The following is a 19,251-nucleotide window of genomic DNA, read 5'->3' as shown; positions in this document are numbered from 1 at the left end:
AGAGTTTATATATATAAAATTTTACAACGTTAGATCTCAGGTGCATAAATACGGTGGAAACTGAACCTTAAAGTAATAAATATCTGGCGAAGTTATGCCTCATCAAATGGATGTCAGGCCCTGGGGAACCAAGTTGAAAATGGTGATATTGCTCAAACCAGACTAAAAACAAATTCCTTGGCAATTGAGTTCTGGTCGATTCTCGGTTGATAAAGGTATTTCCAGAAGTAAAAGTATTTCCATTATAGAATGTACTAAAGAAAGGATTGATTTAGGTCTTCAAGTCGTTATCTACTATTCCTTCTAAAATAACGTTTTATTTTCATGGATGTGCAAACCGAAATTTTATCGTCAAATTTATTGCTTATTTTAAAGCGTGATATTGCTAGTGGAATTTTCTGAAGAGCATATATATAAATATTGCTTTCTCTTTTTCTCCTAATATTTTTCATCCTTCAATTTCTTACAAACCAAACACTAATTTAGATTTGCGCTTATTTTATTTATTCTTTAAATGTTTTTTGTTCTGAATTTCAAATACTCTAAGTGACGCTATTCTTATTTGTAGTTCTCTGTGAGATCATTTGAAATGTTACTTATTATTACTATATATTTTTTTTTACTATTTGATTTAAAATGTATTAAACAGTAAATTACGTAGTAATTCCTGAGAAAGTTCACATACTACAATTTTCTATTTATTTTTCGTTTCTTTTTCTGATGGTATTTACAGCCTAAAATCAAATTAAAAAATTGGAATCAATAACAAAATACTTTATAAAAAGAAATAAACTATGTTCATTCGATCGCACAGCTAAAATTTAAATCAAAACTCCATTTTAAGCAAGAGAATAACAATAAAATCCGGATTTTCAACCACTTTCATGCATCGTATTTTTCGTAGAATATATCTTTCCAACCCACAAAGAAAGTGCATAATCAATATGCTTCTCTTTTCAGCAAAATCCTTCTCTTTCGTAACTCGAATCGAGGGAGGATTCTAAGCTTCGGCTGTTGTTGACAAGGGACTTAAAGAGCAGCAGCATCCTTGGATCAAAATTATAAGTGCAAGGATCAAAATTCTCGGATTTTCCTCGCCAAGAAGCATTATAACTTGAAATGGTCATAGCAGCCTTTATAAAAGAGATTTTATTTGAACTATTTAATGGATATGAAAAATACTTTTCTAGCGCATGATGTGTCATTTTATGAAAACCTACATTTTGGTTTTTAAAATCGGATGTGAACATCACATGAATATTTTGCACATCCGTTAAATAGCCGGTATTTTAGATAGCTAAAAATTTGTGATTGAGTTTATGTAGACGGGCTAGAAGTAATAATTTTTTTATAGAGCGATTTTTTCAATGATTTTTTAGTTCTGTCTGAATTCTTACCTGCACCTATAATGCACGATAAAAAAAAGAGAATAACTATTTATTTTTGAAGAAAAATGTACGATTATGAAGGATTTTAAAAGAATTTCAACAGCAAAATCAAAAGTCCTCAGAACAAAAATTGCAATTCTAAAATAATAACGACAGCAAGATGTTGCGTAAAATGTGACAGAAAGACGGTTATACAGATTTTCATGACTGGTTGACGATTTTTTTTACAAAGGTTCTATGGAAGTCTATATCATCAAACACAAAGAATTCGGCACGTTATTTTGGAATGAACTTTGTCTCCCAGCTTGTATAAAAGTAGCGCCAAGCTGACAAACAAAAATTGTCGACAAAAAACTGGCAAAATATGTCCAAGTGTTCCCCAATTTCGGATGTTTCTGCCCTTTGCATGGAAACCAACATTGACCACAAACAACTGATAAAGAGCTATTTTGGATTAATAAATTGTAATCAAAAGGGATAGTATACCACAAAACTCTATATATAACTTGAGTACGAATTTTCAACCTTATGCAATTTAGCGTCTTTGAGTTATGTTTGAGATATATTCGTACAATCATACATATGTGCGTGCATACAAACACCACGAAAGAATTAGCTATAATTATACATGAGACGAGAAAAATCACCCGTCAAGGTATGACGGGTGAATATTGCTCCTACATTTTAACGAAGCAATTGCCTGTTTAATGATCTTTTGATCGTAGAAGTTTTAACCTTAACTACAATGGATTAACCCTAAACTTCAGTAGATAGCGTAAATTGTTAACCACATTTTTCTTTTCTTCATTATCTAAAATTACAGTCTTACCAATAAATTTGTTAAGTTACCGGATCCCGTCTTGTCATGATAAAGCATTTCCGTGCATGTCAAACACTGCCAAAAAATATTATCAAATTATAAATAACTTACTGAATTTTTGGTGCTTCTCCCATGAAATATTGCCGTCACGCATGCTACGGTACGAAATTCGTTGTTGATGACGTCAAAGCGTTACTCGATCAGTGAATGAACTGTTATATATATATATATATATATATATATATATATATATATATATATATATATATATATATATATATATATATATATATATATATATATGAGGATAATAATATAGGTAACCAAAACATCCGTTTAACCCAAATGCTCGCACGCAAGAAATGAAAGCTGAAATCTTACGTAAAAATAGATAACGTGTATAACAGTACAAATAAATGCATTAAAAACAGTTTAAAATACATAGTAATGAAAGAAATAACATACATATAGTAATAAAAGAGTTTTTGTACTTTTATTTGTACTGCTATATTGTACACGGCTTCTTATTTTACTAAGTTCTTAGTACAAAGTTTTTTGCCTGCTTTTTTACACAAGTTGAAATCTTGTTTTGGAATGCCCGGCAAAAGTTATGAAACTATAAGTGCAATACACAAAAAAATATATATAAAGTTTGAACAATCTCTTGGGGCACATGCAATGTACCAACAGCAAGGTCATCACACGCAGAGACTGCAGTTTTGTCTTTTATATGGACTCATCAGTCTGGAATAATGAATAACTGAGCTGGAGGTAGGTGTCATCTCATTGAAGCTGAGCGGGTCAACTAAATAGTAGATAAAGTAAATTTATCTCACCAGCGAGAGTCCGCAACATGGTGTGATTAAACTCGTCAATTGAATAATTGAATAACTGGAATAATGAATAACTGAGCTGGAGGTAGATGTCATCTCATTGAAGCTGAGAGTGTCAACTAACTTGTAGATAAAGTAAATTTATCTCACCAGTAAGAGCCCGCAGCATGGTGTGGTTAAACTCGTCAATTGAAGGCAAAGCTTTCAACGCAATAATGAATTTTAATGATAATAACAACAATATTTCAGTTGAAATAGTTCCAATTGATGCAATATTTTTTCCCAGCAACATATTATCCTTTCCTTTTCAAATAGTGTATTACAAGTATTTATAAAAAGAATGAAGTAGTTTCGTATGAACAAGATTTCGTATACAGTGGACGCCGGTAATTAAATCAGTGAGAAATTGAATCAACCGCTTTATTGAATCAAATCGTCAAAAATAGAACAAAATCCCACTTTACTGAATGCGCTGTTTTATTGAATAAGTCGCTTTAGAATCAAAACTGACTATCACAGACGTGATTCATATCAGTGGCGGCCACTGTACTAAACACAATTTAAGTCTACTTACCTTATAAAATGCTGTGTTCGTGAATATTCGGTGCCCAACCGGCAAGGTTTCCGCTGAAACAGTGCTCTGTAAAAGAAAACGGTACATCAAGCACACTCTCAAACATATTTATCACTAATTACATTTATTACCTAGAATCTTAATCATTTGAAATGTCCATAAAAGAAAAAAGTATCGTACGAATCAATCAAATCTGGCCAAATTTACAAAAATGAAAGGATTTTAATTTCAGCAATTGAAATTCAAAAACCCACCACCAGTGGGCGACAGGGATAGAATAAAAATCGTTAAGAAGTTTGAGATATGAGGATATCGATTAAAAATGTATTTTCATGTTCCTAAAATGGTTTAAAGAGGTTATTTAACGTGGCTTCTGATTTCTTTAAAGCATGGGCTTATGGATAAAAGACAGCCAACAAAAGGATGTCTTTTCATCCATAAGTGCAATTATTTTGCATGGATAAAAGTATTTCTAGTAACGCCGAAACACGTGTCTGTAGTAATCGGCAAGTTGTGCTACTTGATAATGATATTTAATATTTTACTGTTCAAGTATTCCAATCTAATAAATTTAAAAAAAAGAGGACTACACATTTGTTTGCTAAAGCGTAAGATGTTTTCATTACATTGAAAAGCAACATGTAAGTAAGTAATAATTAGTTGCTAACATTTTACAAAAAATAATCGCTATTCAAGGTTTTACTGAAAAAAAAATGAAGTTTCTTTTAAATATTATTTGCATCCAAGCAAATAATTTAAACAAAGAAACCAGTTTCGTTAAAGTTTCATAATCTTTTAATTATTTTAATGTTATGAAAAACTATATGCACAATGTATGAGGCAAAACTAATTAAGTTTTAAAAAATACTACAAACATTGTCTGTTCTTTTATGTTCTTTTTTATCCAAAATTCTAAAACAAGCTGTGCAACTTTGTTTTTCTCTCTGTGAAAACAGCATAACCCACGCAGTTTATTAACATAAATTAATTTAAGCAAGTGATCCAGTTATTTATTGCAGTACTTAATGTAAAACATGAACAAATATGAAATTTTTGGTTTGAAATATCGGTGTTATTTTCTACAGATTTTTTTTTTTTTTTGTAATAACATAAATATTGTCTTTAATCTAGAGATGAAAAAAAAAAAACACTTTTGAGAAGTGAATAGAAATAATAAAAAATAAATTTTAAATCAAAAATATCTTAATTCATATAGCTATTTGTTTTTCTTTTAAAATTTACATTTACCGTATTTGCATATGCTTTGTTTTACGGTTTCTGCGTTTTAAAAAGTGAAACCTAACAAACATAATTTTAGAAATACGAAGAAAAAAATATTGTGCATTAAAAAAATTACAGTTTTTTAATAACAAATTTTTACATTAGATTTTTCTCTTTAAAATTTACATAAGCTTTTATTGCAGAAACTAAAACAAAGCATAAAAACACGTTGAATGCGTCGTAGTTCTTAAGTACCATTAACTGCATTTCCCTGATTAACTACTGTACTGTTGGTAATGCAAGAATCGCAAAAGCAGCATTGCAGACTGCAGTCATAAACGCTGTATCTCTTTTTCACTACAAACTGATAAATTAACACGATGAACAATTTGCTATGATTAAGCAAGCAAGCTAAACTGAAACAATTAGGAAAGCAAGATTTCGGCTCATATGCTAGTTTGCACAAAATAAATAGTGAAAGTAATGCATTATCTTTATGACTCATCTTACCTTTACAACTTATGAATTTATTATCCAGTAAATTTTCCCCAATTAGTTTTATAAACTTTTGTTTTTGACGTATGTAGCTCTTAATGAGTTGAATGTACATGTACATTAGGATGGGTCGAAAAAAAAACACACACAGAACATTTTTATTTTCGAGTCGCTATAGCGCGGAAAAGTTACGATTAGAGGGGACTTAAAATAAAATTACTTAATGATAAATTGGATACTACCTTCTGATCGCGAGATGAGCCTGATAAAAACGGAGAATTTCAACGTTTATCTGTGATATTTTTCAACCTTTTGCTCCAACTGCATTTTAATGCTTTTGGATTACAAATTTTCAACTGGTACAGCTACATCTATAAAGTATTTATGTTTTCGGTTTGCATATTATGGATATGCAATTCTTCATCTTTAGAAAACTTGCTGTTTCAGAAACAAATAAAATGATTCAGTTTGATCTACTTTATTCGTCACTATTTGATAAAATTCGAGTTATTCTTTTTATTTATTTATTTATTTATTTATTATTATTTTTTTTTTTTGAGCAATCACGATTGCTTATTGCTCTCATTTAACAGTTTTGATGTTCCTCGGATTTTATTTTCCCCCCGCCTCCCTCTGCAGCAACACCGTCGGCCGGCTGCCTGACGATGCTGCTCCTCTAGCGAAAACCGTCTCCAGGTTGCGTCAGTTACTTGCCTACACTTACACATACACCTACACACACGCATACACCTACACACACAAACACATACACACACGCATACATACGGACACCTACGCATACACACACACACCTACACACAACTACCCACACATAAATATACCCCCCCCACACACAAACACACACGCCTACATACACACACACACACACTCGTGATTGCAAAAAACATAATTTGAATTCAAGATGTCAAAGTTCAAATTATTATTATTATTTTTTTTTTTTTTTTTTTTTTTTTTGAGTTATAACACTCTTGGTTGGTTTTTTAGTGAAAAGATATTAATGGCGAAAGTTAAACTTTTCGCTTCGTAGTACATATACGTACTTTCTTGTGTCAAAGTCTGTTGTCTAAATTTTTAAAATCAATGACGCTCTTGGCAGAACTTGCAATTTTTTTACGTCAGAAAATGGTTCTAAATTTTCGACGAAACTTGAGATAAAAATCAGGTTGTGATCAGTGTATGATTATATTTGGAGTAGACATTCAATAAAAAATGTCATGAGCCTGTTAGGAACAATAACTCATCTCACGTCTACCAAAACCTGATGCAAACGAAAATTGGTCATCTGCTCGGACCAATTTTCAAAAAGACCATGAAAATTGTTTGCACCAGGCTGGAGGTCAAAACTAAATCAATGAGCAATCTTCTTTATTGCAAACAAATAAATGAAATAAATAAAAAGAGAAACCAGATGAATTTTGATGTCTTAAATTCAAATTATGTTTTTCGCAATCACGAACTGCGATACGACCCCATCGGACTCCTGTTTCTTGTTTTTACGAATGGAGCGGAATGGAAATGAAGAATAAATTTCCACCCGTCGTTATATGACTGGTGATTTTCTAGATTAGATGATACGACGCACGTTCATCAAAAGACAAACGATAATTAGGATGTGGTAATCAAGATATGGTCTTTATGGCCAATTTACACCAGCACACGTATCATAAAGATTATATTTACAGCGAAAAAAATATATAACATTTTTATTTCATATCAATCTTACAAATCTCCTCCCGTTTTTAAATGTATAATCTGCTTGTGGTAAGCTTTGGAAAATGAATGAATGAATGAAAAAGCGAACGATTTGTAACCATAGCGATGAAAGATATTTTTCTTAATAAATATCAAAAACAACAAGCTAGACGTATTCTCTTTGTCATGTTAATCTAAACAAGAAGTGCCGTCTAAAACCAAACGAGCCTACTTTCTCGTATACCCATATCTACTTTCTGGTATCTGATCAATATTCTCAAAAATAGCTAAAATTGCCGAATTGTTTCAAACATGATTTTTAATATTTTAAGCTGATTTCTTGGAATAAAATATGCCTCACTCATCTAAAAATTAGATGAGTAAAAATAAATAAATAAATAAACGAACAAATAAAATAGCAGCACCTGATTAATAAAGCAGCTAATACACTTTTTTCATTTAAAAAAATCTCTAACCGCTTTCAAAAAGAAAAAAATTAACAAGTTCATGAAAATACACTCACTGCCAAAAGTTGGCACGGAGAGGTAAAATGCGAAAAAATGCATAAGTACTGCGTTGATTGAAATGAAATGCGGCAGGAAGCTAGCAAATATGTTTATGCAGAGAACAAAACTAAAAATTACATACAGAGATGAAAACAATAGCAAATTTTTCATAAATTATAAGATGACGTCATATCGTAATCATTTACAAAATATTGTTTAATGTCAAACAAACAACAAAAACTGACATTAATAGAGTAAGTGAGCATCCCTCATCTGCATACAAAGTTAACAGCGTATAAACATGATTTTTATGAGGTGAGCAACCACCATAGAGTCGAGTAATCGCCCTTCCTCATATAGAGCAGTTTCCAACTCTGTGAGAGTAGCTACGGGTGGGAAACGTGTACTAAGGGCAGTCGAGGGTATTCTAAAGATTTCCAATGGAATTATGGTCCGGTGAGTACGCTAGCCAGCCTATACGCGCAATACTCTCATTCTACAGGTTGTCGTCAACGATGGCAGCTTTATGGGGACGTGCAATATCGTCTATTAAAATGAAAGTATGACCCACTGCTGTAGCGTACAATCTCACAGTGGGGCCTAGGACTTCATCCCGATACCGTATAGCCATCACAGAACCCCGCCCGTAGATGTGCAGTAGGGTAGGCTGAAAAAGGGATATTTTCGAGAAGCAACATCTAATAGCAAAAAAAAGTGGTGTATTGCCATCCTAAACATGGGAAAAATAATGAAAAAAATTAATACTTATGTCTTCAGATCGCGCATTAGCAGCAAAGTTTGAAAAAAACGTAAAAAATGGTCAATTTTCAAATATTTTTATAAAAATCCAAAATGTTTGTTCTAATCCAGCTTAAATGCTTCCTTTTAATGGTCTCTTAATATAACTTTCAAAACACTTACATTCCTTTGCAGTTTTCAGCTCGCGTATAAGCCGCAAAGTTTCGTGAAATCAGTAAAAAAATCGACGTTTTTAGCTTATTTTGTATATTGCAGTATTTCTTCCTATATATCCCAGTTATGTATTTTTTTACAGTAAATGTGCACTATACAGTTCTTTGCTGGAACTGCAATTATATTGTGTTGCATTAACAACCCAAAACCCACCCCAAGAAGGTTATTGCACTCTGTGTTTCACCCTGCAATTCTCAAAAAGACTGGACTTATACATTTGTAAAGTAACTTTCATAATAACTATATAGTTTTAAAAAAGTTTCTACGTTTCAATAAAGGTTTGAAGTTGGACCTACGACTTAATTTTTGGCACTGATGTTTGAAAGTATAAAGGTTTTCATATAAATTCATCTCTTCCGTCTAATACTTCAAATGAATTTCTGCAGATTTACTGAACAGTTCCATAATCCATTCCATTGCCCGTGTGTGATATGGGAATTTTAAGAATACGTACTTAAGCAAATGTATAGTTTCTAAAAAGGATAAAATATCCTTGTTTTTCACATCATCACTGAAGCGGAGGAAGTAAGCACGTTCATCTGTCAACTAACTGCTACAGTTCGAAGTTTCAAATCTTAATATTTCCTTTATATTTCGCCTTTGGTGCATTGACATGACCAATAACAATTTCACAAAATAACGAAGTAAGAATTTCTTTGAATAAACGGATCCACGATGTTTGGAAGATTATCACACATTTGACCTGTAGATCTTGTAACTTTAAATAAGTGCACAGGACAATGTTTCACGGAAGTTGGTTCTTTTCTTTAAAATTTTAATTATATCAAACCGTAGAAGCATAATTTTAAAAGATATTGTCACGGATTCAGTGCGACTTCCACTTTCTTGAAATGAAGACACAGTTCTTGATTAACAAATACAGGAAATTTATTTACACTATGTACAGGAAAGAGCGTCAACAACTGCTAAATTATTCATCAGCAATTAAGCAATTATCACACAACACCGTAAACTCAACGTTTACACACGTATTAACTTCCAAATACGAAAACAACACAGCGAAATGCCTCGCAATAAACAGAGCAAATACGCTCTCAGTTCGAAATCTCAATCGAAACTCCACTCTTTGTCACGCGGGACCCTTTTATAAACATCGAAAGAAATCTCTCAAATATTCCAAACGCTTCTGGAAAATAGTAGACCGTTATCAAATTTTATCAATGAACAAAAAAGGAAATAGGGGTTCATATACTTCAGCCGAATTAAAAGGGGTTGTATATTCATTACGGGAAACTATTTACAGGTTACGTTACTACAATAATTACAATTTACAGAATTTGTAACATTGCCCCTTCCTAAGGACTGCACGTCCCGGGCAGTACAATCCCCAGAAAGGGTGCCAAACTTCTATCACCAGTTTACAAATAAACACATTAATTAATAACTAACAGATACAGAAAACACAATAATAACTAGAAATATTACTAAACATTAAAAGCAAAAATTATCTACAACTTTTATGTTATCAACCATGGTTGTTTACATAATACTCATGAACTATGGCCATAGTATGGGGCTAACCGATCATAATGTACAACCCTAGGTTTTGCATTTGGTGATTTTTGGATCCTCACTACGACGTCATACAGTCGGTTAAGGACTTTGTAGGGTCCATCCCAATCCGACTGCAATTTGGGTGAAAGACCTTTCCGTCGGATGGGATTCCATAACCAAACCTTGTCGCCTTCGTTGAATTCATGTCCAGTAGACCTTGTGTCGTATCGGGTCTTCATCTTCTCCGCCGCGATGTTGATTCGCTCTCGTGCGAAGTTATGAACGTCTTCCAACCGGGCCTGGAGATCCTGGATGTACTCCTCAGGCGATGCAGGCGCATCCGGAGGACGACCGAAGACGAGATCACAAGGTAGCCGAAGCTCTCGTCCGAAGAGCATCAGAGATGGGGCAAATCCGGTAGTCTCGTGGACAGCACTGCGGTAGGCCAGCAGGAACAAAGGTAGCTTCCTGTCCCAATCCTGCTGATTTCTGGATACCATAAGTGAGAGATTATTCAGGATTGTGCAGTTAAATCTCTCCACCATGCCGTCCGATTGTGGGTGTAGTGGTGTTGTCCTAGTTTTCTCAATTCCGAAAATTTGACATAGGCCCTTAAACACAGCAGAGATGAAATTCCTCCCTTGATCGGAATAAATCTGCAAAGGTGTTCCATATCTCGAGATCCAATGTTGGACTAGACTCTCTGCTACTGTGGTAGCTTCTTGATCTGGAATGGGATACGCTTCGGGCCATTTTGTGAAATAGTCGATGGAAACAAGAATGTATTTGTTCCCATCAGCAGTTCTTGGTAGAGGACCCAGGATGTCGATCCCAATTCTTTCGAAAGGAGCTCCAACGTTGAACAGATGTAGCTTCCCTCTGCTTCTTTTCTTCGGTCCTTTACGAGCAGCACAGGCGTCACAAGAATGGCACCACTTCTCCACGTCATCCTTCGCCTTGCTCCAGAAGAAGTGCTCCCGAACTTTATTGAGGGTTTTCAAGACACCAAAATGTCCTCCAGTCGCACTACTATGTATTTCTTTCAGAACATCTGAAATCCTTGATCGGGGAAGTAGTAACTGCCACCTAGATGTTTTGCCGTCATCAGATTCAAATTTTCGGTACAGTACGCCGTTCCGCAAATGGAGTGAGTTCCATAAAGCCCAGTATCTTTTTGTTGCAGGACTGAAGAAGGAAACGTCCTGCCAGCTAGGGCGTCGACTGTCGCTTTCCATGAACTCCAAAATTGGTTTTATGTCGGGGTCTTCAAGTTGATCTTTTCGAACTTGGTTATCACTCCATGGATCAGGTTCTGATGATGTTGGAGTCATTGTCACCTGATAAGCAGTAGGGCTAGTCGTTCCATACTGTTTCTCGATTCGGGAACAATAATTGCAGTTCTCAGGACAGGGTCTCCTTGATAAAGCGTCTGCATTACCGTGAGACAACCCTTTTCGGTGCTTGATCTCCATGTCATATTCCTGGAGCCGCTGTATCCACCTGGCTATTTGGCCTTCTGGATTCTTGAAGTTCAAAAGCCAAGTTAACGAGGCATGATCTGTCCGAAGCAGAAATTTTCGGCCGTAGAGGTAATGATGGAAGTGTTCTACAGCTTTCACTATGGCCAGTAACTCCTTTCTGGTGACACAGTAATTTCGCTCCGACTTCGATAAGCATTTGCTCCAGTAAGCGATGACATGCTCATTTCCGTCAATTTCTTGGGATAAAACAGCTCCGATGCCCTCGTTGCTCGCATCAGTGTCCAGGACGAAGGATTTTTAAGGCTGAGGATAGGCGAGGATAGGCGTTGATGTTAAAGCCTCCTTCAGTCGTAGAAATGCATCTTCGCATTCTTTGGACCATTCAAACTTTTGCTTGCTCTCCGTCAGCTTATGCAAAGGCCGTGCAATGTTGGAAAAACCCTTTACAAACTTCCTGTAGCACGTGCAGAACCCCAGGAAACTTCGCAGCTGATGGATGTTTTCGGGACGACTCCAACTCTTGACCGCAGATACCTTTTCTGGATCGGTTTGTACACCTTCAGAAGAGATGATGTGACCAAGGTAGTTCACTTCCCGGCGGAACAAATTACATTTGGACGGGCTCAACTTCAGATTGGCTTCCTTAAGCTTTTGCAGCACCTTCCTAAGATTTGCCAGATGTTCTTCGAAACTGCGTCCCACGATGATGATATCGTCTAAGTAGACCAGACAGGATTCGTAGCAAAGTCCTCTTAACACTGTCTCCATAAGACGCTCGAACGTAGCTGGTGCATTGCAGAGGCCGAAGGGCATCACTTTAAACTGCCATAAGCCTTGTCCAGTTGTAAACGCTGTCTTCTCTCGGTCATCAGGGTGTATCTCAACCTGCCAGTAGCCGCTCTTCAAGTCCAGGGTCGAAAACCACTTGTGTCCGGAAAGAGTGTCTAAGGTATCGTCTATCCGTGGAAGAGGGTAACTGTCTTTCTTGGTGATTTCATTCAGCCGTCGGTAATCGACACAAAATCTGGTGAAGCCATCTTTCTTTCGGACCAAGACGATGGGAGAGGCCCAAGGACTGGATGACGGTTCGATTACATCATTCTCCTTCATCTCTTTCAGGAGGGTTTCAACCTCTTCCTTCTTAGCGAACGGTAGTCGTCTTGGATGCTGTTTAATAGGGGGGTGTTCTCCAGTGTAAATCCTATGCTGCGTTAAATTCGTACGGCCAACATCCTCCAATGTACATGAAAACAGATGCTTGAAGTCGTCTACCAATTGTTCCGCAGCAGTTCTTTGATCTTTCGATAATGACGCACTCCCAATTAACTTCGATGTCAAAGACTCAGAAGACACAGTCTCGGGGGAATTGATTCTTCTAATGATGCAGTTTACTGGAGTACAAGTTGCTAACACTTCACCTTTCCGGATATTCCTTGGCCTTTCACTCACGTTGGCGACTCTCACGGGAATTACATCCTTAGAAAGGTCCACAAGCGTAGATGCTACCAGCACTCCTTTTAGGCTATTGCTTAGGTTAGGGTATTCAATGAGTCCAAATCGAAAACTATTGCTTTCTTCAATGGAGCCAGGTATTAATGATTCTGACCTTGAGGGAATCGATAAATCTGTTTGGGCTATTATTTGATGAGCGGATTTTACATCATTTTCAACGTTGAAGATGGCTATGTCTTCGCTCATCGAGTGCAGTTCATTAGTCTTGAAGTCCAGGGTGAAGTCATATTTCTTTAAGAAGTCCAATCCGAGAATGAAGGTGTGCGTGATGTCAGCGACGAATGCCGTATGATGGTAGGTGGCATTCCCAAACACTATTTCCAAGTCCACTTTACCTTCAATCTCGATTTTGTCACCTGTCACAGTCTGGAGACTTACGTGTGGCGATTTCCACAACAGTTTCAATCCAAATTCACGAGCCACATCTGTCCTAACGATTGTCACATTGGCTCCAGTGTCGACAATCAGTTTGCAAGGATTCCCATTTACATGGGTGTAAATGAAAAGTCCATCACTGCCACTACTAGTAGAGGAAATCTGCAGAGCTCTGGTGGAGGTGATTTCTTTCCCTCGCGTAGCTTGGCGAGCAGGACAACTCCTTCGCAGGTGCCCTTCACTTCCGCATTTCCAGCACTTCTGCTCTTGTTTCTTTTGGGCTGTTATGCTGTTCAGATGTCTTGCCAAGTCACCGAGTTGTCTCTCAAGTTCAGCGAGATGGGACGACCTGGAATCAGACTCATCAGCTTCCTGAGTCCGGATTAGATGGCGATCCACACGGGTTGCTTCTTGGGCGGCCTCGTATCTCTTCGCATATATCAAAGCGGATTTCAAGTCGTCTACATTCGCCATCCGGAGGGCCTTCTGGATCTCAGGATTCCGAACTCCGTCGATGAAGTAGTTGAGTGCCAGGTTGTCTCGAACATCCGCAGGACAGTCGCAAAAAGCAAGATGAGACAGTCTCTCGACGTCAGCCGCTAGCTCTTGCAGGGTTTCCCCGGTTTTCTGGAAACGGGACTTTAACTGGAGTCGGCTGAAATCTTTCTGGCACTTCTCACCGAAGCGAAGCTCCAACGCAGATGTGAGGGCGGCGAAATCCAGGCGCTGGCTGTCCGAAAGGGTCTGAAGAATGTCCGCTGCGTCACCTCTCAGGGATGCTGCAAGATGGCAGGCCTTGGTAGCAGAGTCCCATCCGTTCGCTTCCGCCACTATCATGAATTGGGTCTTGTACACCTGCCACGAACTTTTCCCATCAAATGTGGCCAGTTTAATGGACGGTCGAGCAACAGATGTGGGAGCGCCAAACTGTACAGAGCTGCTTTCCGCGGTCGCCAATCTCCGTTCCATGTCTTTAATTATTTCTTCCTTAAATGAAGTAAATTTCTTGTCTTCTTCTTCCAACTTATTTTCCACATTGGCGATACGCTCTTCCACAGTATCAAATTTTTCTTCCAGAGCATCAACTTTATCTCCCATGGCGGTTAGTTGATTCTCCATCATGGTTTTCATCGACGTTAGGTCACTTTTTATTTCATCTTGACTTGTAGTAATTTTAGCAGTTAAATCACTATTTAACTGTTCTTGGTTAGTCGCCAAATCATTTTTCACAGAGTTGATTGCATCAAGAAGTTGTTTTAATTTTTCATCCATTGCGCGAGTAATCACCATAAAAATAAAGTTCAAATTTAAAAAGTCTTTATGAAAAAATGTCCAAAGTCACACTTACTGCAAGAAAGTCCTGAAGTAGCCCCACGTTGGGCGCCAATTGTCACGGATTCGGTGCGACTTCCACTTTTTTGAAATGAAGACACAGTTCTTGATTAACAAATACAGGAAATTTATTTACACTATGTACAGGAAAGAGCGTCAACAACTGCTAAATTATTCATCAGCAATTAAGCAATTATCACACAACACCGTAAACTCAACGTTTACACACGTATTTACTTCCAAATACGAAAACAACACAGCGAAATGCCTCGCAATAAAAAGAGCAAATACGCTCTCAGTTCGAAATCTCAATCGAAACTCCACTCTTTGTCACGCGGGACCCTTTTATAAACATCGAAAGAAATCTCTCAAATATTCCAAGCGCTTCTGGAAAATAGTAGACCGTTATCAAATTTTATCAATGAACAAAAAAGGAAATAGGGGTTCATATACTTCAGCCGAATTAAAAAGGGTTGTATATTCATTACGGGAAACTATTTACAGGTTACGTTACTAAAATAATTACAATTTACAGAATTTGTAACAATATTATTTACGAGTGCCTTCATTCCACTAGTAGTGTAGTATGAATATTATACAGCCCCATCACTCCGTTAGCACAAGATAACAAAAGATAGTGACGGAAACGTCTTCATTTTGTGAGAGCGAGATCAAAGTTAAATTATCCTTTCTGTATTACATTAACAATATCCATCAAATACTTTTGCTCGCTTTTTAAGTCAGTTTCCAAAACTTCCAATTTTTTCCAATCGAGTTGTTTCTAAATTAATAATATTTCATTAAAGAAAAACAGTTGATGCCATACCCATAAATCAGTAAATGTTCCTCTTTTACCCTCCGGCTATAGAATGGATTATTGAACTATTTAGTGAGTCGGTAGATAGGGTGTTTTGGGATGAGACAAGATACGGATTAAAGTGAAAACCTTTATATTCGCGATCCTCAATACAAAAATTGAGTCACAAGTACAACTTCAAACCTTGATCGAAACGTAGAAACTTGTTTAAGACTAAACAGTTATTATGATTGTAAGTTAATATTCATTAGTATGGGTCCTGTCAATAACTATTCTTCTCTGGATCTGCAGGGTGGAACACTAAGTGCAACCACCAACTTGGGGCTGAGTTTTGTGTTGTTAATGCAACATAATAAAATTGCAGTTCCAGCAAAAAGCTGTATATTGCACATTTACTGTAAAAAAATATACATAACTGGAATCTAAAAGACGAAATGCTGCAATATACAAAATAAGCTAACAACGTCGATTTTTGGTTGATTTCACGAAACTTTGCGGCTTATGCGAGAACTAAAAACTGTAAAGGAATGTAAATATTTTCAAAGATATATTAAAAGACCATTAAAATGAAGCATTTAAACGTAATTAGAACAAAAATTTGGAACATTCAGATTTTTATTAAAATATTTGAAAATTGACCATGTTCTACTTTTTTTTCCAACTTTGCTGCCAATGTGCGATCTGAAGACATAAATATTAATTTTTTTAATTATTTTTCCCATGTTTAGGATGGAAATACACAACTTTTTTTGTTATAAGAAGATACTTTTCGAAAATTTCCTTTTTTCGGCCCACCGTAATGTGCTGGTCGGTGCGAAACCTCAATGAAATCCCTGCCCAGACCATGATTCTTCCACCTCTGAATGCGTGATGTTCGGTGATGTTCTGGGGTCGATTACGCGTGCCTTGATCTCTCCAGACCCTTACACGCTTGACATCGGGTTGCAGAGCAAATCTTGAATCATCTGTGAACATAACATTCTCCAATCAGACACAGTCCAACTGACACATTGGCGGTACCACTTTAATCATGCCCCTCTGGATCGGAGGGAGAGAGGAATACAAACTTGTTGTACCCGGGCATACAGCACATTCATGTATAGACTTTGGCACACAGTAGTGGAAGATATCGTCTTACAAATGGCCGCTGCAACCGTAGATGTCACACGTGTAGAGGTCTCTCTTCGGTTCCGCTTGGCTACAACAGCAATATATCAATCTTCCATGTGATTCAGAACCCTTGGGTGAACGGTCATAAGTCTTTGGGCAAATGTTTGGCTGGTTAGAAATTGTTTCCATGGTTGTGAAATGGCAGAGTGATGAACGCCAAAGAAAAGAGCAACATTTCGTGACTGATTGTCCTGCTTCGGTGCCTCTGACACCACGTTATCGCTCAAAATTTTCAATTCGTCTCCTGGAAGCCATACAAACACGTCTGTCTTGAAAACAAATCGTACGAAAGTTCTAAACACTTTTTATCGGCACTTACAAGCCTGTAACCCTTCAAAATGCTGCCTTCTTACACGACTGCCTTTTTTGCACATTTATCGACACGAAACCGTGATTGGCTGTTACCTAACGTATTTGCATACTTATATATCTACCTCTGCAGGGAATTGCAGCTTCTCCAATTCGATTGGCTTCCAAAAATTTACATTTTCCTCTCCCTGCTTAACTTTAGACAGTAAGTGTAAATACATCATATCAAAAAAAAAAAAATCGTTTGTTTTTTCCCTGTTGCCAAAAAAATAATTTTTTAAATGAATTAATGTACTTTCCAAAATAAATAAAAACAATAAAATGTCAACTAAAAGAAGTAATTTTCAATGTCAAAAAGAAAAAAAAAATCGTCTGCGCATATCTTTATTGTAGAAACATAAAGGACTTCGAGTTTATCCGCCGAAGACTGAATACATAAATTAAAACTTTAGAGTAAAAAAAGGGCAAGTCATATTAACAATAATTATTTCACAGTTAAACCATGGCTGCGGAGCTGGAGTCAATCTCATTTTGGTATAAAAGAGTCAGTCAGGGGCCGAAAGTATTTAATTCAAAAACTCGGAGTTGGAATCAGTCATTTCCCTTAGAGTTCACAACTCTGTCAATGTTTGCGGAGTCGGAGGTATTTAGAGATAAAAGAGTCGGAGTCGAATATTTATTAATCAGAGTCAGTCATTTATCCACCGTGTATAAATTTTTGCCAAAGCTACGAAATCAGAGAGTCGGATTCCGACTAATTGTCGGGCACAGGAGTCGGAGTCAGGTGCCCAAAATTTCTTAGATCGGAGTCGGGAGTTTGTCGTCAAGAGTTATTTCCAACAAAATTTGTTTGAAGTAAATCCACCATCAAGTGCGGAATCTACATTGACTTTCAAATTCCCCGTAATCGCTAATGTTAAGGGATTTGAACTGCTCAAAATTGAACGGAAAATTGTGCAAATCAAAACGATATTTTATATACATGTTTTACATCAAAAGCTTTTTCCTACAAAGTTTGTTTGAAACACTAAGTTCGGAATATCCTTGAATTTCCCCGTAGGCACTAATGTTCAGATTTTTGATCTGTTCAAAATTGAACGGAAAATAGTTCAAATCAAAAAGATATTTTATATATATATACGTTTTTCATCAAAAGTGTTTTCCTTGTGAGAGGACACCTTAAAGGAATGAGGTGTACTCGCTGAGATCTTTCGAACTAAAAAAAAATTGTTCGAATCGGACAATTTACTCAAAAAATATTAAAGGGGGGGGGGCAGACAGACCGACAGACATTTTTCCTCATCTCAATACCCAACTTTTAATTCAATACCCAACAATTCCAATTTTTAATTTTTCGATATTTATTTATTTTTATTTATTTATTTATTTATTTTTTTTTTTCAAGATGCGTTAAGCCTTCTTTCATGCTTTTTTTCTTCTTTCTCTGACTTTTACTGGGAAATTAGGGTAAAATCTGACCAAAGTCAACTGCGGTGTAGTGATAGTAATAAGCGATTCGTGCTTGATAAAAAAAACAACTCTCTTGGCCTATAAACTTAAGAACCTTTGTTTAATGCGATCAAATTTGCCAAAAATTATTGGATAACCGTGCATGATCCAAATGTTGGCAGTAAAACATTAAACAAGTGTATTTACTTTTTTCTAATTGGTTCTCGTTGAATAGACTTATGATTTTTTTAATAAAAAAAAGATAAAACAGCAGTTAAGTAAAACATACGTAATTCAATAAAAACTACATGGACAATAACTGACTAATCTTATTTTCTAAAGGGAAATATAGTGAAAAATAATTAATATATTTTGTAATTAATTTGTGACTCACAGTTATACTCAATCTTGTAAGGCTCATTCGTGATCCAGGTCTTTTCCTCTTGGAGTTAAAAGAAACTGTTACTTCTTCCCATTTGATCTTCCAGGACATTGACGCAAGTTGTACCTCTCTTCGATAATACCTAAAAGAAGAAAGAAAACTCGAAATTTTAACAATAGTATGAGGTACCTATATAGTGGGTCACCTCTTATAAAGAAAGAAAAATCGCTCCAACCATAGCATAAATCCATAGTACACAATCAAATACATTTTTTCTTTTTTACAGGTTTACTCCTTGTTTTCCAGAACCTCTTTAGTAGCATTATCAATAAATCCAGTCTTCAATTCTATCTGAACTGGACCAGGGGCGGATACAGACTACCATTT

At 36.2% G+C, this 19,251-nt stretch overlaps 1 protein-coding gene across 1 annotated transcript in view; it reads right to left on the bottom strand.

Moving 5' to 3' along the window:
* LOC129223173 (atrial natriuretic peptide receptor 1-like) overlaps positions 1–19,251 on the bottom strand; it is a 454,723-nt gene that overhangs the window by 360,432 nt on the left and 75,040 nt on the right. The window contains exons 8-9 of the mRNA XM_054857740.1: positions 18,877–19,006; positions 3,616–3,681 (exon numbers count right to left, since the gene is read on the bottom strand). Of these exons, the coding sequence (XP_054713715.1) occupies positions 3,616–3,681; positions 18,877–19,006 (196 nt within the window). The remainder of the gene's footprint in view (positions 1–3,615; positions 3,682–18,876; positions 19,007–19,251) is intronic.

Source organism: Uloborus diversus, chromosome 5, assembly GCF_026930045.1.
Source record: "Uloborus diversus isolate 005 chromosome 5, Udiv.v.3.1, whole genome shotgun sequence".
NCBI lineage: Eukaryota > Metazoa > Arthropoda > Arachnida > Araneae > Uloboridae > Uloborus > Uloborus diversus.
Note: the sequence above shows the minus strand (reverse complement) of the source record. Positions and strands in the feature narration are given on the sequence as shown.